Raw genomic sequence first — 24273 nt, 5'->3', positions numbered from 1 at the left:
ATTAGGTGTATGTATGCATTGCTGGAAGCAATGTCGATGGAGTCTTTCCGTTTGGATCATTGATTAAAGTTTTTCATCAAATTGGGAAGGTTTTTGGCCATGATTTCTTCAGAAACCAAGTTTTGCTGTCAGAAGAAGCAAATTTATGGCTTGTGCCTTTATAAGCTCAATGTGATGAGCAAAGTATAAAATGGAATGGGGAAGCCCTCAGCTTTGCTGGCCTGAGGGAGTAGACCCAGCGAGGGTGAGCAGAGGACCCCTGCATTGGACCAGCAGAGGGTCCCTGGGTAAGGTATTTGTGGAGCTCTTCTAGGACACGCCTGCGTCAGTGGAGCAGTGGCCTCGTGGGATGGTTGTGTCCCGAGGACAAGGTCCAGGGGGCAGAGTCCAGGAGGCAGAGCCCAAGGGGAAAGCCTGCAGCCCCCATGCAGGGTGACCAGCAACGTGAAGGGAACGGGATGCACAGGGGGTGTGATGGGCACAGATCCCTGTCCCCCATCGTGTAGCCTGTCAGGTGGCATCTGCAGGGCATGCACCCAGTCTCCAGGCTCAGGACGGGCCAGGCAGGGGTCAGCTCTGGTGAGCTGCGGTAAGAATGTCAGGATCACATTCTTCAGTGAGAAGCGAAGCCTTCAGCAGAAGAGGGGTGACCCGCCTGGGGGAAGAGTTGGGTTCTGGGCTTGGGGCCGGCTCTCCAGGGCCCCTGCTGGCAGCATCTGCTGGTGGGGACCCTCTGCAGAGGTGAAGGCTAACACGCGTGCCCGGTGCCACTGCGCCCGGCCCTGGGCCTCCTGCTCTCGCCAAAGCCTGGAGCTTCCTTTCAGTGGGCCTTCGTCCTCTGCAACGTAAGACAGTCAGCAACGTCTGGCCAGCTGGACACCTGTTCTCTAAACTGTGTTGAAACATTTCTTTTGCTGCTTTCTGAGACAGAATATGCGGAAATTAACAAAAACCCTTAGAATATTATGTTACTTTTTTCAAGCATTCAAACAGCTTTCTCTGAACTGAGCATCAGTGTTGGCCCTGTGTTATAACTTTGAGAAATCCTTACCACTCAACAGATGGGGACATGGCCCCCCTAGCCCAGCAGCCTGGGGGCTGGTGCTGCGGCTGGGTGGGGCCTCGGAGACAGGGGTCCCCCGCTAACCCCTCCTCTCGGCGCCAGGCGCCAGGTGGCAGCCGGGGCTCGATCGTGCCAGTCGTGTGTTATTTATATTTGGACTTGGGCCGCAAGAAACGACGGGCACCCTGCAGTCATCTGGGCGGATGAGATGCCACGCACGCCTGTGGTAATAACTATAAATAAGACGTAACTTGCCGACTAGGCATGGGTCTTCTTTTAGGTGGAAGTTCTGGGTAAATTAACCCCAGGATGAAACCTGGGGTGAAACCCCCAGCTGGAGTCGTCTCTGAAATAAAAACCCAGCCAGAACCTCCCCTGTCTCCACCAAGGCCACCTCCCTGCACCCACGGCTCAGAGCCTTCTCGGGGTTTGGAGCCCAAACGGTTCAGTGTTTGCTGCAGTCCACTCTCCACGAGAGAGCTGTCTCGGGGTGTCTGCTCATGAACCAGGGAGACTTTAGCTCAGAAGTGCTGGAAATAGGTCTGTGGACCCCTGTGCAGAGGGAAGCTGTGGGGGAGGGAGGGAGGACGGGCGGGTAGGGGGTCGGGCCCATGCTCCTTTTCTGGGTCAGTTGCCTCGGTTTCCTGGGTGTGAAAGGTACACCTGTTGAGTGTGGGCGGATGCTCTTAGCGTTTCCATTTTTCCAACTTGAATTGGACTTTCTCCCTCCTGAGATCAGGCTAATGATTTAGGACACAGGTAGCCCCATGGGGCCAGGCGTCCTGGGGTCTATAAATAGAATCTCCTCGGCCATAAATGGGCCGCGGCCGGGCCTCGGGAGGCAGCCGCGCTTAGCTGCCCCAGCAGATCCCGCGGCCCTGTGAACCCTCTCCCCTTGGCCAGCCCCTCCTGCGGTGAGTCTCCTCTTCTCTCCTTTGCTCATGGGAGGCTGGGCAGGGAGGACTGAGGCGTGGGTAGGAGCTGACCGCATTCAAACTCCCAGTGGGTGTCGGGGGAAGAAACGTGAACCAGAGCAGTCCACTCGTCGCAGACAAACGTCAGCCAAGAGTTGGAGTCAAACTTTGAGTTTCTGTGCCAGGATTTGAAACTTTCTGTGCTGTTAGGCACTTCTGAGCCCGTTCCAGCCCTCGCACCTTAGCCTGGATTTTGCAGCATCTCCAGGTTCCCCAGTCGGTTGATGGATGTCTGCAATTTTCTGGAGCCTCAGAAATGAGAGCCTCTGGCAAGAGAGGGCAGGTTTGAAGTGGTGTGAAATAAAGCTGGATATTTTCTTAAGAGAAAAAGAGAACCCAGGGCCATTGCACTCTGATCCGGACTGCAGCGTCTCAGGGAGGGGACAGCTCCGTGCTTCTCGTCACTGTTTCCAAGAGCTCCCGTCACAGCAGCAGGCTGCTCCCCCAGCTCTTCCGTGCGTTATGAGCCTGCACAATTCCCTCTCGGTTCCCCTGAGAGAGCCAGAGTGCTGGTCATGCTTTTGAAACGCTGCCCCAGAGGACGGCAGTGGGGTTGGAAGCCTACACCCGGGAGGTCCAGGGTGCAGGGGGAGCAGCGAGGCAGGAAGGTGGGGGCTCAGCGGTTGGAATCCCATGGGAGGACACAGGCTCGAGCCCTGGTCCTGGCCGGGAGGATCCTCCATGCCACACGGTGCCACCAAAGAAACCCAGAAATGCTGCTCTCTCCCCACCTCCTGATCTAAGGTCCTGCCCTGATGAATACAGCAGTAACACAGGCTTCCAAGAGCACTCGGGGCAAAGCTGATTTAGAGTTCTGTCCTAGAGTAAGGCTGGGCCGTACGTGTAGGGCATCTGTGTGAGGCTCACGCTGAACTAGGGAACTTGGCCCACGTGTTCTTATGGAGACAAGGAAACCAGTGGGTAAAGTTTGTGGGGTGAAATCTCCGGATAATCTCCTTTGTTGCTAGTTCTCTCCATTTGTGAAAGCTGCGGCAGGCCGCTGGGCTGCTGGAGAGGGCAGTGCTCCTGTCCAGGAAGCAGCGCCTTATCCTGTTTCTCTGTCTAATTTGATCCTGCTTAAGCGCCGGGGCGGTGTGGACCAGCTCCCGGGGACTGCAGCAGCAAGGAGGGAACTGCTAAGACATTCAGTCCCGGGGCTCAGAGGCTATTTGGGGAACACTTGAAAAACTGGCTACCAGACGTTAGGCGTCAGGCCGCGTCAGGGGGTGAGGATTTGAAGGGCTACTCTGTGCTCTGTTGTTACACTGACTTCTGGGCTGAGTAGCTTGGAAAGCCTCAGGGAAAGCAGTCCGTCTTGGGAACCGGGATGGGGGCCGGCTCCTTGGGGTGGGGGCTGGGGGCCGGCTCCTTGGGGTGGGGGGAGGTGGCCAGCTCCTTGGGGTGGGGGGTGGGGCGGGCCGGCTCCACGGGGTGGGGGCGGCTGTGTGCTCTGTTCTCTGGAGGCGCTCGCACCTGCTGTGCTCGTGGACTCTGAGCGCGTTAGCTGCACAAACCACACTTTCTTTTACTGCATGGAAGTAAATGGACATGTTTCCACGGATTAAAGTCCTTCTGGGGACATGGGTGATGACTCCGGTCCATCCTCATGGGACGGGACCAGGGCGGAGCCTGCCACGGAGGCACGTCCAGCTCGTGTTTCATTTCGGGCTCACGATCCCCAAACGTGTCAGGAGCACCCGTGGGTGGAGAGCAGCGGCTCCGGGTCAGACGGACGCTCAGCTCTGCTGCCGGGAGCCCGGGAGCAGGCGGCTTATTTTCATCACCTGAGGTGGCTTCCTCGCAGGAAAGGTCGAGACTCAAACCGGGACAGAAGGAGACCACGCAGCTTGAGTTGTGTAAATTCACTCAGAGTTGTAAACAGCGAACCCCGTGTGCTTTGACCACGGTTGACTGGTTGACTGTGTACCTTTGGTATGGAGGACGGTCAGTGGTCAGAGTGGGGTGTTGTCTCTGGAGGTCACAGAGCCTGGCCACCAGTGTGCCCAGTGTGCCCTGCCCCCTCCCCCAGCCCCTCTGTTCTCCGTGAAAGACGCTGACCTGGGTGGGCGGTGGGGTTAGAGCTGGGCTCTGGCCCCAATGCCTCCTCCCCTGGGACTCACTCCCTTAGGCTGTGCTGGGGGCAGCTGAGGGGTGAGTGAGGGGATTGTTTTCCTAAAGAGGAGAAAGCGGAGGGAGGTCTGTGCAAACATGCTGTCACCCCTTCCTCTTGGAGGATCCCCAGAGGGCAGCTGGCTGTGTCCCCATGGTCCCCTGAGACCCAGGGGCTACAACTCTGGAGCAGGGGCTGGGCCTGCAGGGCTCGTTTCCACGGGCATCCTCCCCGCATCTACAGGCCCCGGGCAGGCAGGGACGGGCACAGCTGGGCAGGTTCTAGAACCCGAGGTCCACCGAGCAGCACCTGCACGGGGCCTGGCGTGGGCTCTGGCTGTGTGGCAGTCCCGCTGGCATGGGTCTCATGCACAAAGATAGGAGTTCGCTGTCAGCCTGGAGCAGGCACCCCCAAGGCCTCTCCATCCTTGAGACGCAACCAGCCGGGGTCCATGCGTGGCTGGCACGGACAGGTGCGCCCGTTGTGGGCGGGGTGGATGTGGGGGAGCCTCCTGGATCTCTGGGCAGGATGTCTACTCAGTGAGTGGAGAAGCGTGTGGGCTGGGGGCTAGGTACCGCCGGGCCCCTGATGTCCTGGGGGACACATCTCCGGCAAGTCCACAGTCAAAGCAGGGGAAGGGCAAGCACTCGACTCCAGCCCTGCGTCCCCATCACCACAGAGGTCTCGCCCGCAGCAGGAGAGGGTGGGTTCGCCAGCCACCCATCAGCCCAGCACAAGCTGGGCGCCTACTGCACGTAGAGCCCATGGGGCGCTGGCTCTGAACAGGACCGGGGTCCTGCCAAGGGGCGGCTGCCTCTTTGGGGCGCTAGCTGCTACACTCTGAACACATCCTGACAGCTTATTCTCCCCTGTCACCTTGGCCATTTTTGGACTCTTCCCTCTGCCAAGAAAGGCGACAGATTTGACGGGTGGCTCAGCAGAGACATGTACATATCATGATGGGCCAGGACACCGGTGCAGCCGCAGCTGCAAGGCGTCCTGGGCTTCTCTGCCGTAGGACTCCTCCCCACGAGCGCACGGCCGGTGGGAGAAGGCGTCTCGGAGATGAAACTGGCTCCGAGTGGTGACCCCTGGCCCCCAACACATGGACTCAGCGACCCGTTTTCAGAGATGGAATGTGTGCCTTCTTAGAGGGGAAACTTTCCTTGAAGATTCGCTCTGAGTCACTCCCTGGAAAATCCCAGGGATGAAGTTGAGGGACTGCAGATATTAAAATGATAAGCGTGTGCTTTCAGATGCCCCGTCCTGCCTACACAATTAAGCTCGATAACAACAGACACTAGTGTGCCAGGCACAGACGGCCACTGGTGTCAGTGTGCGTTCCTCCCTGCGGAGCGTGCACGTTCAGCCGGAGGTCCGGGTTAGAGACAGAACAAGAGCATCAAAGCCACGCAGAGCGCTGGAGGGTCGAGTCCCTCCCAGGGCTGCAGGTGTCCGAACCTGCGCACTTGACCTCAGAGTCACAGCACCTCTTTCAGAGCTGGGTGGGATGGAGGGGCTGCGTCTGCATCGGCTCCCTTAGGCGGAAGTTCCCGTTGTGTGTTTACAGTCAGATGTACACCACGTGCCACACGCCGGACCCCAGGGATCCATGGTGGTTGGTTGACTAGCTGGCTTTTAGGAGGGAATTTGGAGATGAGTTAGTGCAGAAAAGTATAAAATGCCCAGGAAGAGCAGTCTGGTGGTGTCTGGACCTGGTCTTCTGTATGCTTCTGTGTGCACACAGGGCATTTCTGTTTGATTTTGGGAAATCACTCCCCTCTCTGGCCACGGGGGCACCTGCCCATCCTCCCCCAAGGGCAGGAGCTTGGCTAACCCCCAAGGACCTTGCCAAGCTCTGCAGTTCTGCGATTCTGGGAGATCACAGACTAAAGGGACCTGATTGTGAGTCACAGACGAGGAACAAACCCTGTGTTTGGAAGGCTTCCTAGCCTCCGCTCAGGAGTGTGGGTAGTGGTGCAGAGTGGGGGGCTCGCCGCAGGCAGGATCCTATGCTTGCCCCTCAGCTTTCACCCTGTCCTGTGGGCTGTACTCTGGGCCAGATCACTCCAGTTTGAACACAGAAGATGAGAATGGACTGGGGTTTGGGGGGTCCTTGAGCCCCTCTGTCTGGAGGTCAGCAGCCACAGGGCCTGGGGGACGCTGTCTGCTCCCCTCAGAGAGGCAGGCAGCTGGGAAGCTGGCGGGCTACTGGCTTGGCGGGCACGTGCAGCACATGCTGCTAACACGCCCTGCCTCAGACCCCCACATTCCCGCCGCAGGGGGCCCCCTGTCTCTGGGATCTAATGCTTGGTAATCTGAAGAGCTGATCATAGGTATAAAGTGCATGATAAATCTAATGCACTTGAATCATTCCAACCCTGCCCCCTCCAGTCTGTGGGAAAACTGTCCTCTTCAAAACTGGTCCCTGGTGTCAAAAAGGTTGGGACCACTGTTCTAGCAGAGAGAAGCTTGGGGAGAATTTAGCCAAAACACACTCACTTTCCTGCACCCCGCAGGCTTTGAGCTGGGCTCCGTCCCCAGGCCTGCTCCCCCAATGAAGTAAGCTGACAGGTCGCCCGTGAGTGGGCCAGGCTGTTAGACGGGTGGGCCTGGGTGTGTCCTGGAGACACCATCCTTTCTCAAGGCCCCTTCAATCAGGAGTGGCTTCAGCCTCTGCACAGATGCTGAATGCTCCACATGTGGCTGTGGTCTTTGCAGAGTGAAAGCTCTCCTTTTGGGACCCTGCGACCCTGTGTCCTGCCTCGCCTTGCTCCAGGGATGCCCTCACCCGCCCTGCGGCCGCCGTCACCTCCCCACCCAGAGAGGCTCCTCTCAAACGGCGCCTTCTTGGGGGCTGCTGGCTGCCGCACTCCAGGGCCACGTGCCCCGCTCCCGCAACCACTCCACTTCCCAGAGGGTTTCGTGCCTCTCTCTGCTTTGTCTCCTCCTCGCTCGGGTTCTAAGTGTTTGTGTACTTCTTTGACCTGTGCTTCAGTTATTTTTATCCTTATCACTCACATTGCTTTCCACATCGCCTGAACAGACTAGGTCGTCTGTAGACACTGGGTGAGTTTATTCATTAAGTGGAAAGTGTAGCTCAGTCTTCTGATTTTTTATGGACTCAAACAAGAAAGGCAGTCAGGTGCCGGGGGACCTAATAGGCGTCCAACACTATTTCCTCTTAGAGAGTCTTCCTTTTGTCCCCTTCTTTTCTTTTAGGAAGGGTTTAGTTAGTTGGAGTTGATTCTCGTGTAGGAATTGCAGCAGCCTGGTCAGTGGAAATGCAGGGCCTCAGCTCTGCCTGTTGCTCTTTCCTGCAGGAGTTACCAAGATGTCGCTCGTTGCTGTGCCCTTCTACCAAAAGAGACACAAGCACTTTGACCAGTCATACCGCAATATCCAGACAAGGTACCTTCTGGATGAATACTCAGCGAAAAAGAAGTAAGTCGAAAGTCACTGATGAGGCGGCTGATCTCGAGTATGAGCTGTGTCTGACCTTGGAGGCTTCCTAAAGCCCAGAGATGAACTGGTTTGGGGGTTCAGGGAGGGCTGTGATCCCCGATGCTTGTGTCCAGAGCAGAGAGGGAGCTGGGAGCCCCAGCTGCACAGAAAGCTTTGGGGCTACTGCATGACATCCTGGCAGGTCCCAGCAGGTCCTCTTAGATCGGCTCTGAGCCCCGGGTTTAGCTCATGAGGCAGGGATCTTCCTTCACATGCCTTCAGAACTAGAATTTAAAAGCTCACCCAGAAGCAAGGACCATGAGAAGGAACTCCATGGAAGGGAATGCTGGTGGGACTGAGTGTGTAGGGGCAAAGTGATGACTGGATGGAAGCTGACCTCAGAATACTGCTACGTTAATGACAAAGGTAGCAGAAGGTAGACTGCTCTCTGTCTGATGGGCTGGTGTCAAGCTGCAGCTTCATCAGTGAGCTCCTGCGGCGATAATTTAGGAGACGGACACTGGCACTGGCTCTGGCCTCAGCTCCGCGGCCCCTATATTTAGAGCTGCCCGTGGCCCTTGTGGTCGGCTGCCATCCCAGGAACAAACAGAGCCAAACATTCGCTGCCCCTCCCGCAGCCTTGGGGAGCTTCAAATCTCTTAAGATAGACATCACTGCGGCCTCAGGCCAGAAGGGCCTGGCGGGCACCTGCTGGCCCCAGAGGGCGGGCGGGGGTGGCAGGGAGCTGAGTCTGGGGAGAGGGGGCGCCCCCAGGGCTGGACACGGGCAGATGGGGAGGAGGTCACACACAGGGTTGAGTGTGTGCACGCGCGAGCAGGTAGGTGTGTACACACAGGCGCGCCCACAGGCGTGGGTGCCCGTGCATTCCGAGGAGAGGCTTGGGGGATGGAAAGAGTGATGCTGTTTGTAACTACACGTTTGCACTTCTCCCCTGCACCAAGGCGCGCTTCCGCCCAGTCGTCTTTGCAGAGATCGGTCACTCGGAAGTCGTCCTCGCAGAGGGAGTCCAGCCGGGCGGCGTTGGGAGAGTCCACCCTGGGGGAGACCACCCTGGGGGAGACCAGCCTGGGGGACACCACCTTGGGGAGGACCACCTGCCCCCTGTGCGCCAAGAGGATGAGCAGTGCGCTGGAAGAGGAGGCGCAGGAGAGGAAGCGCAGGTAACTCCCAACCCCCGCCACAGCCACACTCGGCGCCCCAGCCCGGGACCGGGGGCCGTGTGGCCAGAGAGCAGGGGCAGAGCTGGAGGGGCCTGGGACCCCCGCCACCGCCACACTCGGCGCCCCAGCCCGGGACCGGGGGCTGTGTGGCCAGAGAGCGGGGGCAGAGCTGGAGGGGCCTGGGACCCCCGCCACCGCCACACTCGGCGCCCCAACCCAGGACCGGGGGCTGTGTGGCCAGAGAGCGGGGGCAGAGCTGGAGGGGCCTGGGAGACGCGGGGGCGCTCCTGCTGCAGCAAAAGCCACGAGCGGCTGCTTTCAGCCCGTCTTGCTCTGCACCCCCGTCGTCTCCACTGGTCCCTGCAAGGAAGCGAGCGGGGTGGCTTTTCTGTACCCTCGGGCAGAGAGGAGCGCTGTGGTCCAGGGGACCCACGTCTACTTCCCCACGACACAGCTGGGCTGGCCTCAGGCCTCTGTCCCCTCCCCGCTAAATGCACTTCCCCACCCAGGGAACATGACTGCCACACTTGGAAACATCGAGACCTAAAGGTGTGAATTGGAGTTTTCAAATTTCCATCAACAACCTCTCGGGCTACCAACCGCCAGCTGTGAGGCCTGTGCTCAAGCAGGGGACCTTCCAGAGAGGGGCCAGGGTGCCAGCCGTCTGTCCTTGTGGACATGGAGCTGCAGGGAGTGGTCTGTGGACCCTCGTGCTTCACATTTCTACTGGCTCAGCTCATGGGGAGAAGCCGCCGGAATGGGGCGGGTGACTGAGAATGCCGGGCTTAAAATTATCCCAGATCACAAGAAGCTGGTGGTCAGCTTACTTGAATCTTCTAAGAACAGAGTGCTTACGCATCTCGAGAATGCTTTGTATCTGCTCTATTTTTCCTCCTCACCTTCTACTTATTTCTAGAAATTTCTCTCTATATCTCTAAAACACTCAAAATTCAGAAGGAAAAAAGGGATTTAGGTCAACATGTTTCAGTCTGAAAGTTGCACTATGACCAAGGAATCTGTTTAATGAAAATATTGTATAGCTGAAAAGATTAGCCTTTATTTTTGAAAATTTGAATTATCTTTAAATGCCTTATGGGAATGTTGTCCTGTAAATTAATTTTATTGTCAAGAGAAGACTTATTTTTTCAAAGAATCGATTCAAAATGTGTACCTTAAGAAATTGGGTTTTTATGTGTTGGATTATAGCAGAAAGAGTTCTACTCTACTTAAGTTGTGGCACAGCAAATGACAAGACCCGAGCCTTATCACTTTATCTTTATTTGAACCATCAGTTTTATTAATAACTTGGCGTGATCTTGTCCCATAAGTTCCCATTCCTCAGTTTCCTGAGGTGAAGTGGATGAGGAAAGTAAACTTGTGTTGATTTGAACAGTTAGGGAGTCGGTTACTGTGACTCGTGTGGTTTCAGCAAAAAATGACTTTTGTGACAGTTCTGGCTGTTGGAAGTTTGCCTAAAACCTTTGCTACTGCTCTCTTGCAGTAGCAAATCTGACTCAAGAATGTATTTTGATTCTCGGTGACTGGTTATAATCTTACTGTGTCCCTGGAGCTCAGGGTGAAAGTCAGTCTGTCTGAGCAGGTGCAGTGTGGACAGGGCTCGGCTGTGCCCGCCCTCCACGGAGCCCAGCACCCAAGCTTTGGGCGCTGCTTTTAGGACCCTCACAGGGTTTTACTCTCACACCCCGTGTGCACATCTCCCGTGCAAAAGATCCTACAAGGTCCTTCCTCCCTTCAAAGCGAGCCTGAGTACAGCTGGAGGTTTTGGTGAGCTGAGCCAGAATTGGTGGAGATTTTGTAGCAATTCCCGCTCTGTCCTGGCCACAGAGGGGAGCGGGTGTAGGGGGATTTGAGGAGTTAGATGAATTCCAGTCCTGGTGATGATTTCCTACTCTTGCTGGCCAAAACCGTTTCTGAAAGCACATATTTATTCCTTACGTCCTGTGGCAGACAGGAGTTTAATCTACAGTTAAACAGTAGATTTATCTGGACAAATCAGTCTTTGGTGAAAGACGAAATTGTGGCTCAATCAGTGTGAGTTAAGCTATGAGCTCTTCATGTGAGATAAAAGCCAAGGTGGCACCAGTGTGCTCTGAAGGGTCTGGGTGTGTCCTCCTGAAAGGAGGATTAGCAGTGTCCCTTTGATGCCTGTCTGTCTGTCCTGGGCAAAGTGGGCCTCCCAGTCTCACGAAGCTGTCCAAGGGGTGTGTCGTTAGGGCAGAAGCTCGGACACTGACATTACTCGGCACAGGAGGATGGGGTCCTGGCCTCCTGGACAGGGACCAGCAGGGACACTTTGTCAGTGTCCTGAGTGAGGGTGTTTGGGGCGAGGGGCAATTCCAGTTCAATTATAAATCACTAGGGGCTGGTGGTGCCATCAACAAGCCCCATGCTCGTAGTTTGTACACAGGTCAAGGTGGGACTTCTGATCCTTCAGTCTTGCTAGGACAGTCTGCGGCACGTGCAGAGATCCATCACTGCTGTGTCTGTCACTTCGTGGGATCCCTGCAGACAAGAAGGCTCCATTTCTGGGAGCCCGCTTAGCAGGTCCCCGCTGTCTCCAGCACAGACTCGCAGAGCCACTTGCGTGGACGAGTCTCCTGGAGTGAATGGGAGCCCGGCAGCCAGGATCAGGGTGTCCGGAGCCGGCCTGGAGCCTGGATGCCGGCTGGGCAGGGGTGTCGGGGGTCATCTGTGGGCCCACGGCAGGCAGCCCTCGGGAGAAGGAGTGGGGCCCTCATTTCTCCGCCCCTATAGACCGAGAAGCTGCCGACTGTGTGCTCTGGAATACAGACTATTTCACTCTGAATTTGCTAGTTCAGAAGGCTTTACCTGGGTCTTTAATTCACTCAGACATGGCAGCCTCAGGTGGAGACGAGTGGGTTTTGTGTGACGCAGGGCTCGCGGAACAAGCGAGCGGAGGGGAACATGAAGAGGGGAGCTGGCGGAACCAGCTTTCCACCCCAGGAGATCCTGGGGAGGCGGGGTCTGGCCCCGCCCATGGTAAGCGCGCCCCCTTCGCGGCTCCTGCAGGTACCAGTCGATGGTGGCTGCCTACGGGGAGGCCAAGCGGGAGCGCTACCTGAGCGAGCTGGCCCAGCTGGAGGAGGACGTGCACGTGGCCCGCACCCACGCCCGGGACCAGCTGGACAGGCTGGCCCTGCAGCACGCGGGCAGACACGGCCTGCACCATGCGGTAGGCGTGCGCACTGGGGGCGTCCGGGGGCGGTGGGGTGCTCCGGGGCCCGGGGCGCCCCCCAGCGCCCTGACCGTGCCGCGCCCTGGACAGGTGGACGATAGGCTGGCCTGGGAGCGGCACTCGTTTGAGGAGCGAATAAGCCGGGCGCCCGAGATCCTGGTGCGGCTGCGCTCGCACACCGTCTGGGAGCGGATGTCAGTCAAGCTGTGCTTCACGGTGCAGGGGTTCCCCACCCCCGTGGTGCAGTGGTGAGTGGGCGCCCTTCGGGTGGCCCGGCTGCTCCCCTCTGAAGGCTCTGCGGCCTTCTGCTTACCTGGGTGGATGGAGAAGGTCCGCGTGCAGGGAGCCTGGCACCCACTCCAGGGAACAACACACACAAGAAAGGCAGCAGTAAACGTGCCCGGGGTCCTGGGCAGGTGGTTTCATTTCACTGCAATTAAGCCAACTGATTGTCCAGAGGACTGTTATGTAAAACCCAGGAATTCCCTGGAGGCCCCTGGTCAGGACTCTGAGCTCTCGCTGCGGTGGCCTGGGGTTCCAGTCCGAGTCGAGGAACTAAGATCCTGCAAGCAGCACAATGCAGCCGGGAAAACACAATAAAGTAAAATAAAACCAGGTTCCCTGAAATGACCAGCGTTGACACCCACGGTTCTGCTTTTACTCGTGTGAGTGGAGACGCTAAACTCCAAGGCTTTGAAACCACAGGGCAGGGTTTCTGGAGCCTTGAGATACTGACAGATGAAGTCTCTAAGCCCATCAACACTTGGTTTTGATGTGCATTGCTAAGCTGACATATCTGTCCATTTCCTTCCTACTTGCTCATGCCCGGTCCCTGGAGTCTGTCTGGCCACAGAAGACATTTTGCTTGTGTCCCACATTGAGTCTCTTGGCAGCAGAGGAGACAAGTGTTTACCTGGCTCCTTTGGCTGCTTGATAGGCAGGGAGACTGGGAGCTGCCTGCCCTTGGTCTCGGGGAGCCGTGGTTCTGCTGTCCTGGGGGACCACTGGTCCAGCCTCCTCCGGGTGAGACCAGAGTGGCTGGGTCTCTCCATGTGAGTCCCGGTGACCCTGTAGCTTCCAGAGGCTATACCAGGGCCTGACCAACCTTGGCTACATTTTTTTCTTGGAATGATGTATCCTGAATCTTTAGCAAGTTCCAGGGGACCTTGGCCCATGCTCTGTTGCAGGTTGAGGGTTGCCCAGGTCGTCGGAGTCTAGTGAGAGCTGCCCCCTCTTAAACAGCTAAGGGGGGTTCTGGACCCTTCCTGAAGCTGCTCCCCTTGTTCATCCACCTGAGATGTGAGCGGTGACTCAGGCAGAAGCAGGGCGATGATGCGTGTGTGTGTGCACGCGTGTGTGCACGTGTGTGTGTGCACGCATGTGTGCGTGCGCATGTGTGTGTGAGTGTGGGGCCAGGCGGGGGCAGGGATGGAAAACGAGCAAGGTCGGGACACGCACCAGACTTCCACCTGCCTTCACACTCAGGTGCTTTCCTTGTTCAGGTATAAGGACGGCAGCTTGATCTGCCAGGCTGGGGAGCCGGGCAAGTACAGAATCGACAGCAAGTATGGTGTGCACACGCTGGAGATCAACAGGTAAGCGCCCAGACGCCTGCCCGGGTGGCCAGGCCCCAAACACAGGAGCACAGGGCAGCTCACTCCACGTTCCGCACGGTGCTCCCGGAGCTTCTGAGTTAACTCTTGGCGGGAGACACAAGTGTCCCTCCGTCTCCCTGGTGGCATCTGAGGGGTGTGGACCCGAGCTCTGCCCAGGCTTCTGCTTTGGACACAAAGGGAGTAGGTGGTTTAGACGGTTTATCGAAGGACGACGGCGGCCAGTCCAGGTGTGAGGCCACGGGGAAAGCTGAGACACCCTCATGCCCGCCCACCAGCCGGGCTGAATCTTCTCCCAGGTTTGGGCCACAGTCCCTAAGCTCCACTCTTCAAGGAAACGTGACTTTTTTTTTTTCTCACAACAAATTGGAAACATGTAATAAATACAGGTGGGCTTCCCAGGCGGTGCTGGTGGTGAAGAATCCACCTGCCAATGCAGGAGACCTAACAGACTCAGGTTCGATCCCTGGGTTGGGAAGATCCGCTGGAGGAGCACACGGCGGCCCGCCCTGGTGCTCTTGCTGGAGAATCCGTGGGCAGAGGAGCCCGGCGGGCTACAGTCCCTGGGGTCGCAAAGTCAGACACGACTGAAGCGACTAAGCATGCACACATGTGCAGTAAATACAGATAAGTAAAAGATAATGACGTTCACCCCTGTTTCCAGCGACTGGGGTCAGTATTCTGGTGCACTTACAGCACTGCTGTTTCTGTTAAACAACATTCACCCTCTATGCATACTTCAATTTTTTTTAACAAAAAGTGAAATTCTGCTGTTCATTTTCTTTCTGCTTTTCTGAATACATAGCTTTCATTTTTTACAAAAAGATCATAACATTATGCAGGTTAATGAGGACAGAGGCTAACAGGCTACAGTTAAGATTAAAGTCTGTGTTGAGTCATGACTTTGTTTCTCTAAAGTAAAGCTGAGGCTGCTTAGAACAGCTGGAGGCCCCACTGGCACTGTTGGCTGAGAACCTACTGTGTGCCCCACACTGTCCGGGAGCTTGGGATAAAGCAGCCAGAAGCTGGCTTCCTGACTTGGAGGTCTAGCACACGGAGGTGAGCTGTGCACGTCAGGAATGGAGAATCAGGCCAGGGTGATGGTGCTGGGCACCCAGATCCAGACACGCAGCCCGGCCATGGGGCGGGTGTAAGCTGAAGGGGCATGTCTTTGGGGAGAAGCTAACGGCGAGGCCTGCAGGTGACGGCAGAGGGACGGGGGCTCCCAGGAGGGGCACTGCCCCGGGGCTGCAACGATCGGCAGGCATCTCAGAGCAGGAGGGCAGAGACGACCCCCCCTACCCTGAAGCCATCCGCTGGGACCATGGCTGTTGTCAGGTACAGGGTGGAGGGCAGGTCTGACGGGTCCCCAAGAGTCACCACTGCGAGTGGCAGGAGGGCAGGTGGGCAGTTTGGCCGGAATGTAGGCAAGGTGGCGGCGTGTGGGCGGGTGGACGGGGTGAGGACAAGTTTCGAGAGTGGAGCACGAGGGTTTGTGGTGGAGTGGCCAGGCAGTCCCGTGTCCGCTGGGGTGTGGGTGGCTGGGGGACGGTGGGGGCCGGGCATCCATGCTCCTTCGAGTCCTAGAGTTTCCGGAAGTGTCCACAGGCAGTGAGCCATGCAGTTTATGAACAGGGAGAGGGGCCAGCTGCTGTTTAGGAGAGTGCTTTAATTTGAGGTGGCTTTCTCACCTGGGGTGCCCTGGGAGTGCTCGGGGTGAGCTTGAGGGAGCAATTGCTTCATTTTAAAGCTATATTTTAATCATTATTTTGAAAAGAGAAACAAATTCCCTTTCTCAAGTATGTGTGTGTTAGTTAATCAGTTGTGTCCGACTCTGTGCGACTGTAGCCCACCAGGTTCCTCTGTCCATGGGATTCTCCAGCAAGAATACTGGAGTGGGTGGCCTTTCCCTCCTCCAGGGGATCTTCCCGACCCAGGGATGACACCTGGGTCTCCTGCATTGCAGGCGGATTCTCTATCATCTGAGTCCCTGGGGAAGCTCTTCTTAAGTATGGAAAGATCCTACTCACCCTCACGCGGCAACTTTTCATGGTGTATTGAGAATAAGAGAAGCTTTGAACCAGGGGAGCTAAATCAGTGAGGCCCCAGTATACCCAGGGATCCTCAGATAGACTTGGTGTTGGCGTCAGCTTGCAAGTAGCCAAGGAACTGGGGACAAGGACATTCCCAAGACTAACGTTTTTCTCAGTATTCTTACTCGTGTGGGGACATTCTTAGCAGCTGAAATGAGCATATTCTCCAGAAGAAGTGCCGGGAGGTCCCACACACGACAGCTGCGTTCAGCTGTTCATTCCAAACTGCTGAGCTGCCATCATCTGATCCGCGCCCTGTAGGTGTGGGAGAATGTGCCTGCTCCTTGCCGCCCCGCCGGGAGCCAGCCCCGCCTTCTCTTACCCAGTGACATTTGCTCCTATGAATATTTTTTGGCTGCTGCTGCCAGATTCTTGAAGTGCCGAAAAGAAGCTTCGTCCCCTTCGGTACTGTTCGAATTGAAGCTGTAATTGACACGGTTTTACATGCTCATAAGACTTTCTCTTGGGACTCACAGGGTGAGTTCTGTTTCTTCAAAGAATTTTTATGCTGCTGCCGTTTTGGTAAAGGCGCTCAGAACATCACGTATTGTGTTTCAGTCTGACCCCAACGCGCCCCACTCCTTGTAGGGTGACTCCAGGGCTGGCCTCTTCTCGCGCTTTATTTTTAGACTTTGATATTCAAATTCTACTTTGAGTGAAAATTTAAATCCCGTGTCAACACCGCTTAGAGTTTGAGGACATGGGCCCCGATGACCCAGAAGAAATTCATGTCCTGCTTAAACGTTCATCTGTCCCTTTTTTAAAATAGACAAGGGACTTCCCTGGGGGTCCAGTGGCTGAGACCCCACGCTCCCAATGCTGCGAGCCTGGGTTCCATCCCTGGTCAGGAAAATAGATCCCAGGTGCCGCAACTAGGAGTTCGAATGCCACAACCAAAGATCCCACGTGCCGCAGGTGAGACCTGGCGCAGCCAAGTGAATAAGTAAATATTCAAGTAAAACAAAATGGACCACGTTGGACTTCCTGGTGATCCAGTGATTAAGACTTTATGCTTCCACCGCAGGGGGCACGGCTTTGGTCTCTGACTGCGGAAGTTCCACATGCCACTTGGAGTGACCCCCAAAAAAAATAGATAAGGTTTCTCGCCTGGGGTGGCTTTGGGAACACTTCAGATCGAGGCTTTGGGAAGCAAAAGTGCCCCACGACGTTTGAAACAACTGAGACAGAAGGAATGCCCCTCTGTGTGCCCTGGGATGTCGTCCAGATAGAAAGGAAGTTCTCTGCCCCTCATCACTTGTGTGTGGCTTCTGACAGTCTCGAATTAAGACTCTGGGCTACCCCTGGTGCGGCCTCGGGAGGGAGAGAGAGACTGGAGGCCCCTGGCTGTGGTCAGGCATGCGGGTCTCCAGGTGACCTGTGAACGAAATTTCACGTGGGGCGTGGTCCCCTCTGAACACTCTGTCCTGCATGCCCTGGCCCTGCTGTCTGCCCTTTCGTGCGGTGCCGCCGTGTACGAGGCTTCCTGCGGCCCACCCCTGCACCACAGCCAACCAATACACATGGGCAGCCCCGCACACCCGTGTGCTTATTTATCATCTGTATACGTTCCACTGTGTCTCATAGGAGGCGAAGCGTTTACAGAGACGTGTCCAAGAAGAAATAGATGAGAGTAACCCGAGTTCCGCCCTGCGCTGTGTGCTCCCTTAGGGGGCGTGCCTGCCCGGGGTCCTCTGCATGGAGTCAGCAGGTCTGGGCACTTGTAGGGGCCGTGGGCTTCTGTCCACATCACACGGTCCGTGGAGCCTCTGTACTGGATAGGTGCGTGTGAGTGGGTGCACAGGCCTTCTGTGCACCAGGACCCTGGGTCCCAGGCGCCCTTTCCCTGGCCCGGTCCCTCCTGCTAAGCGGCAAGTGCTGGCGGGTTACTTGACCTGCGTTTGCGCTAATGCGTTAGGGAGCTCTGCCCCGGGTCCTAATTCTGTGAATCAACCGAGGAAGAGCTCAGACTCCAGCAGGAGACGCTGTTGTCCAGGTGGGCTTGGCATCTGGGGCCGGACTGGAACCTCGCAGGGGTGGGCCAGGGTTCCTCCGAATGTTCTGAAATATGCTCTCCTTTTGTCAGTAAAGAATCTACCTGCAGTGCAGGAGACCCAGGTTCAATCGCTGGGTTGGGAAGATCCCCTGGAAAAGGAAATGGCAACCCACTCCAGTATCCTTGCTTGGTAAATCTCATGGACAGAGGAGCCTGGTGGGCTGCAGTCCATGGGGGTCGCAAAGAGTCAGGCACGACTGGGCCACTAACACTTATTTACTGTTGGAGACACTGTGTACTTTTTGGTCAAAGAAACTATTTTCAGCCCCAGGTGGAATAGAACATGCAATAAAATTAAAGGACTTCTGAAGAACCGGTTCGTCTCTGGGTCACTGGATGCTTGAAGCATCTAAATGTGACATTTGAGTAAATGTTCTCCGTGTTTTTGTCACTGTGCGTGTGATGCGCACGCTTGGAGAGGCGGCAGAAGGCAGAAAGCTGCGGATTTCAGGATTTTGTGTGTGTTTACCCAGCTTCTTAGAGACTCTGCTTTCTCTTTGTATTAATAGGGTAACAGGACTCTCTTGCCTGGCACTTAAGACTTGTATACAAAATAGCTGATGAAAAATGACCAGCAGAGTGTGTATATGCTAAGTTGCTTCAGTCGTGTCCAACTCTTTGTGACCCCATGGACTGTAGCCACCACGTTCCTCTGTCCATGGGATTCTTTAGGCAAGAATACTGGAGTGGGTTGCCATGCCTTCCTCTAGGGGATCTTCCCGACCCAGAGGTTGAACCTGTGTCTCTGGTGTCTCCTGCACTGGCAGGTGGGTTCTTTACCACTGGCGCCACCTGGGAATCCCAACCAGCAGAGAGTCTGCATTTAGTTTAAGTCCTCCCCTCCTCTCAACTCTGACGTTTCTGGGGGAAGCTGGTGGGAAGACAGTGCAGATCCAGAAAATAAGCTTCAACTTGTGTGAGATAGACGTGGGGTGAGGAGCCCCTCCCCGATAAACTGGGGTCTGTGGTGCCCGGGTCACTGTCCTTCCTGGGGCTGAGCACACGTTCCCGTGATTCTTTGGACCCCAAGGCCTCGGGCAGGTCCAGTTCAGGCACCCTGGATACACCCGCCAGTGGGTGCTTGGGGTCTGCACAGGGGCCCCCTGGTGGGGAGGGAGTAGGGGTGATTCTCCCAGAGGCTGAGGCCATTGGAGCTGCCCCATGACAAGACAAAACCACGGACGCAGCAGGTAGGAAAACAGAACCAGAGGGAACACAGGCTCCTCCTCGAGGGTGAAACTCGGGGTTTTAGGAAGGGCCAGTACATATTTTTGCCTGCAAAGCCAAGGCATAGTGTGTGTAATTAATACCTCATTCCGAGGACAAGCTGGCATTGTTCTTAAACAAATTGCTCAAGGACGAGGGATCCAGGTCACCCGAGCCGCTTTCGAGGAAGGCTGTGCTTGCATCCGGGGCCGAGCAGGGCGGTCCCAGGGCACCGTCAGGACTGTGTCTGGCTTTTCCCCCAGGGCTGACTTTGACGACACCGCAACCTACTCGGCGGTGGCCACGAACGTGCATGGGCAGGTGTCCACCAATGCGGCAGTGGTGGTGAGAAGTGAGTGTGCCCTCGGGGTGGGTGGGGCTGCTCCCGCCTTCTCTCCCCTTTCTCCACCTGCCGTGACCGCCCGGCTGTCTTGCAGGGTTCCGGGGTGACGAGGAGCCGTTCCATTCGGTGGGGCTCCCGATTGGATGTAAGTTGATTATTTTCCTGTTTGTACAGAAAAATGTGTCCAAATATTTTCTAAGCATCAGATGTTTTCTAAAACCATGTTGCAAAAGGCCCTTTCTCCCGGCTGGTGTCCGTATGCTGACAGTTGCTGCAAGGACTCGGGGCTCAGGGTGCTACGACTTGATGGGAGCCGCACGTCTTGGGGCTGGTGCAGGGTTTAGACCCCTTATTCTTACACAGTGCTCAGAGCACACACGCCCTGCACACTCTGATTCTCCCTCCTCTTTGGCACAAATGTTCAGATGTGACTCCACGCTGATTTTCTGGTTCTTCAGAGGTGGCTGAGTCCACGCAGGCATCGTAATGAACATCACACATGGGCTTGAACATCAGACTCTTCCTTCCCCTGGTGCTGGAAGGCTGGAGGTCCCAGGTCGAGGTGCCCACCGAGTGGGTGAGGGATGCTGCATCCTCTCTGAGAGGAGAGAGGGCTCTGGTCTTGTCCTCTTCTTATGAGGGCATGGATCCTGTCCCAGGCCCCACCCTCATGACCTGATCACCCACAGACCCCCAATATCATCACACAGGAGCTCCCCCACATGAGACCTGGGGGACACAGACGTTCCGTCCACGGCTGTCTGTTAGAGGCAGAGGGCACAGGGGTGGTGGGGGACCCGCTCTACCTGCTGGCCTGGCCGTGACCGTGCCCGCTGCTCTGTGCAGTGCCCCTGTCGTCCGTGATCCCGTACACGCACTTTGACGTCCAGTTCATTGAGAAATTCGGAGTCACCTTCCGGCGGGAGGGCGAGACCCTGACTCTCAAGTGCACACTGCTGGTGACACCGGACCTGAAGCGCGTGCAGCCCAGGGCCGAGTGGTACCGAGACGGTGAGTGGCCGTGGGCTCTTCCTGGGCCTCGCGGGTGGACGTGAGCTCCGAACCTGCCGCTGACGTGGCGCTGTCTCCGCCTCCATGACAGCTGTAGGGGGCAGAGCGGGCGAGCCTGGGCGGAGCCTGGGCCTGCCGTGACCTTGACCTTCCCCGGAATGCTGTTCACGGGCCTGGAAGAGATGAGGCATCAGAGCTGTTCTCGGTCCACAGAGAGGGTCTCGTGTGATTAGGGGGAGAGAGTGAGGCGTCTGTTTCCGTATGTTTTTCCTCGGCTACAACAGTTGTGAACAGTCACCAGAGCTGACTGTGTGTCCGACTCTTCTGAGGTTGATGACCCAGTTCATTTCATCAGGACTTTTGGAGTGACTGTGCTCAGCCCCTTATGGGTGGATAGCTGAGGCAAGGAACCACTGACCTCCCCTCCCTGCCTCTGGGAGCCAGCAGGATAGGGAGTGGGACCCAGGAAGCCTGGCCCAAGTCTCCACGGCCCCAGGGCCCTGCCCATGCTGCCGCCAGCATGGGCTGCCCTGTGCAGCTGTGTGTGAGTGTGTGTGTGTATGTGAGTTTGCATATATGTATGTGCAAACTCGTGTGTGTGTGTATGTGTGTGACTATGTTTGAGCTCCTGTGTATGTGTGTATGTGTGTGACTATATGTGAGCTCTTATGTGCGTGTGTGAGCTCCCATGTGTGTATGTGTGTGTGTGTATGAGCAGAGTGTGTGACTATGTGTGAACTCATGTGTGTGAGTGAGCTCCCGTGTATGTCTGTGTGTGAGAGAGCTCCTGTGTGCATGTGTGTGTGTTAGCAGAGTGTGTGACTATGTGAGAGCTCTTGTGTGCATGTGTGTGTATGAGCAGACTGCAGGAGGAACCTTCTTCACCTCTGGCGGCTGCTTGTTTCCTACGGATTCGGTCACAGAGCCTCCTGCTTTTATCTGTCCAGGACTAACGCAATGGGAAATACCACAAAGGATCCTATGCCATTCCTGTCTGTAAGGTAGTTTATAACCCTGGGGAAGTACACAAGATGGTAAATCGAGGTATCTGTGAAATATAAGGAGTACCCCAGAAGAGCCTGTGACAACTTGCCAGATGCCTGGTACTGGCCCCTGGTGCTGTCAAATGTAGCCAGGAAACCAGGCTCGCGGTGATGATGGAGAGCTTGATGGAAAAAAGCTGCTGACAGACAATGCAGCCCTGGGGGGGTGGGGCACAGAGGAGCTGCCGCTGACCTTGTGGCCACTGCGAGGGTGCTTTAGGTTTGAGGGCGTTGACAGTGGTGATCTTGGTTCGAAAAGGACAGTGTGTCTTATCTTCACTGCCCAGGAGGGCAAGGGGCAGGGAGAGACATGCTTTGTGGTGGCAGAGGAGATTAATCTATGCTTTGTAGTTCTGAGTTAGGATTTAAGGTCTCATGTAAATCCTAAGGTTCTAATTTACCCTTTCTGGAGAGAAGTGACAGGGACGTGAGGAGGGGTCTCCTGATATTTCCAGAGGACGTTGGCCTGGATGCTAGAAGGTGTTCCCGTGCCTAGGTCTTAAGTTCCGGGATCCCCAGACCACGTGGTGTCACAGTCTTGGCTGATTAGGGCGGAGCAGGCAGGCCCGCTCTGCACTTTCTGGTTGTGGACGTTACGGAGTCAGCGGATGAAAAATAATAGCTAATTTCTCATTATTTTATCCTGTGTCTCCTTGATGCCCAGTGTCGATTTTTTTTTTTTTCATTTATATTTCTTCTCCTGAAATTCACCTTTTTAGTTCTGTACCCTTTAGGCTGTGGTTTGTTGGCACGTTATTATTACTGTCTAAGGAACACTATGAGGGCCTCGTGGTACGTTTCCAAGGCTCAGGAGGGCCGTGTGGGACCGTCCCGCCTTCCACACGCTGCGAGCCGCCCTCTACTCCGCCCTGGGCGGGGCCCCGCGCACCGCTCGTCCTGCCGTGCGCGCTGTCCTCCGCTCGCCCTGCCGTGCGCGCTGTCCTCCCCTCGCCCTGCCGTGCGCGCTGTCCTCCCCTCGCCCTGCCGTGGCGCTGCTGTCCTCCCCTCGCCCTGCCGTGCGCGCTGTCCTCCACACGTCCTGGTATGCACAGTGTCCTCTGGATGCACCTGGGCCCTGCGTGTCCCTGAGGCCCGTCTCCTTACCCGTCTTGCAGACGTGCTGCTGAAGGAGTCCAAGTGGACCAAGATGTTCTTCGGAGAAGGCCAGGCCTCGCTGTCCTTCAGCCACCTCAACAAGGATGACGAGGGGCTCTACACCCTGAGGATCGTGTCCAGAGGGGGGATCACCGACCACAGCGCCTTCCTGTTTGTCCGAGGTGCGTGGGCTCCCGGGGGTGGGGACCAGCGTGATACTCGGTGTGAGTGGCGCTGGGGCAGAGGCAGGGCTTGCTGCCTGGGTGCCGACAAGCCACTGGAATCCAGGGGATAAGTCCTGGGGTGAGCACCTGCGGTTCAGGGGCCACGCCCGGCCGGGGTCTGGGGGAGGCCGGTTCCAGGCACCTCCCTCCTTCCCCTCTGCCACCCTTGAGGTTCGTGACAGCTGAGGATGGTCGCAGGAAGAACCAGCCTCAGCACAGGGCAGCCGCATCCTGGAGTGTTCACACAGGACACACTTGTGTTGTCTCCTTTCATCCTCTCGTTTCAGCTCGCGGGAGGGCCTCACCCACCCAGGTGTGGAAGGCGGGACAGAGCTCAGGACACCGCAGGCACAGTGGGCGAGGCTCTGTATAAGAGCATTTACCTTTAGACACAAGTGTAACATATGCATTTATATATCATATACACATGCCTATCCTTATAGGCTTATAGGTATACATTCATGTATGCATGAAGTACAGGCCATATATACATATTTTATATACATTTACATGTAAAATGGATAAAGGGATATACAAAATGGATAAAATTGTGTATATAATGTACACATATATGTATACGTACATATATATGTATTAATATATATATACACACACATATATTCATATATCATATGTAATCTAAACTTCGTAACAGTTTTGTAAGGAATGTTCTTCCGTTTCGTGTGGCAGGCAGAGGCCTGGGCCCTTCTCCAGGGAGGGGGCCCTGGGTGTCTAAGCTGGGGAGGGTCCCCTGTGCTATGATGGGGGCCTTGCTCCCCCCGCCGAGCCCTCACCCTGCATGGCCTCTGGGCGCACAGGGACCTCAGGCACAGAGCCCCACCTGGCCAAGGCACAGCTGACCACCCTCACCCAGGACACCAGCATGGTCTATTCTGGGTGGCCGGTGGCCACTGTCCTAACCTGGTCCCCCACTCCCCGTGGCCCTGGACGCTGAGCCCCCACCCCCCATCCTGTGCTCCTGTCTCCTGCACCTTTATGCCCACTCGGGCTCCCCTCCCGCCGTGGCCCTGGATGCTCAGCCCCCACCCCCCCATCCTGTGCTCCTGTCTCCTGCTGCGCCTTTATGCCCACTCGGGCTCCAGGTTCTGGGGGCCTGGAGTGACCCTCTCCTTACATTATGTTTCCAAACCAGATCAGTTAGATCCATGCATGAAGGAAGGGCTGTACCATCAGCGAATATTTTAGCTTAAAAAAAAATGCAAAACAAGTACAGACACCTACCTTCCCCACCCCCTCAAGACAATGAGGCTGGGGTTTCAGACACTTCCACAGAGTTTTGCCATGTTTATGAGGATGCCATTAAAATGTCCTTTGCACTCTCTGGGCAGACCTTCCAGCAAGATGTTTCACCTCATCAACGTGAGATACATACACTGGAGCTGCAATTTCTAGCTTATGCAGCACTGCCAGCAGAAAGAAAACGACGCGCGTGCGGTGGGGGCAGGGCTGGGGCTTAACTGTTCTGATGACTCTCTGAGGAGTTTGAATGTGAGAGAGAATATTTGGTTTAGTGTCAAGAAATCCTTAGATTTCAATGTGCTGAGGGGACAGAACAAGAAACTGTATACACCTGGCACTGATA

General features: G+C 56.1%; 1 protein-coding gene across 1 annotated transcript in view; it reads left to right on the top strand.

The window, feature by feature from the left end:
• The first annotated feature begins 1838 nt into the window (after positions 1 to 1838).
• MYOM2 (myomesin 2) overlaps positions 1839 to 24273 on the top strand; it is a 63946-nt gene continuing 41511 nt past the window's right edge. Inside the window, exons 1-10 of the mRNA XM_070364250.1 lie at positions 1839 to 1977; positions 7471 to 7591; positions 8554 to 8772; positions 11824 to 11986; positions 12080 to 12237; positions 13492 to 13584; positions 19218 to 19306; positions 19392 to 19442; positions 20144 to 20308; positions 22467 to 22628. Of these exons, the coding sequence (XP_070220351.1) occupies positions 7482 to 7591; positions 8554 to 8772; positions 11824 to 11986; positions 12080 to 12237; positions 13492 to 13584; positions 19218 to 19306; positions 19392 to 19442; positions 20144 to 20308; positions 22467 to 22628 (1210 nt within the window). The 5' untranslated portion in view covers positions 1839 to 1977; positions 7471 to 7481. The remainder of the gene's footprint in view (positions 1978 to 7470; positions 7592 to 8553; positions 8773 to 11823; positions 11987 to 12079; positions 12238 to 13491; positions 13585 to 19217; positions 19307 to 19391; positions 19443 to 20143; positions 20309 to 22466; positions 22629 to 24273) is intronic.

Source organism: Bos mutus, chromosome 27 (genome assembly GCF_027580195.1).
Source record: "Bos mutus isolate GX-2022 chromosome 27, NWIPB_WYAK_1.1, whole genome shotgun sequence".
In the NCBI taxonomy this organism is placed as follows: Eukaryota; Metazoa; Chordata; class Mammalia; order Artiodactyla; family Bovidae; genus Bos; species Bos mutus.
Note: the sequence above shows the minus strand (reverse complement) of the source record. Positions and strands in the feature narration are given on the sequence as shown.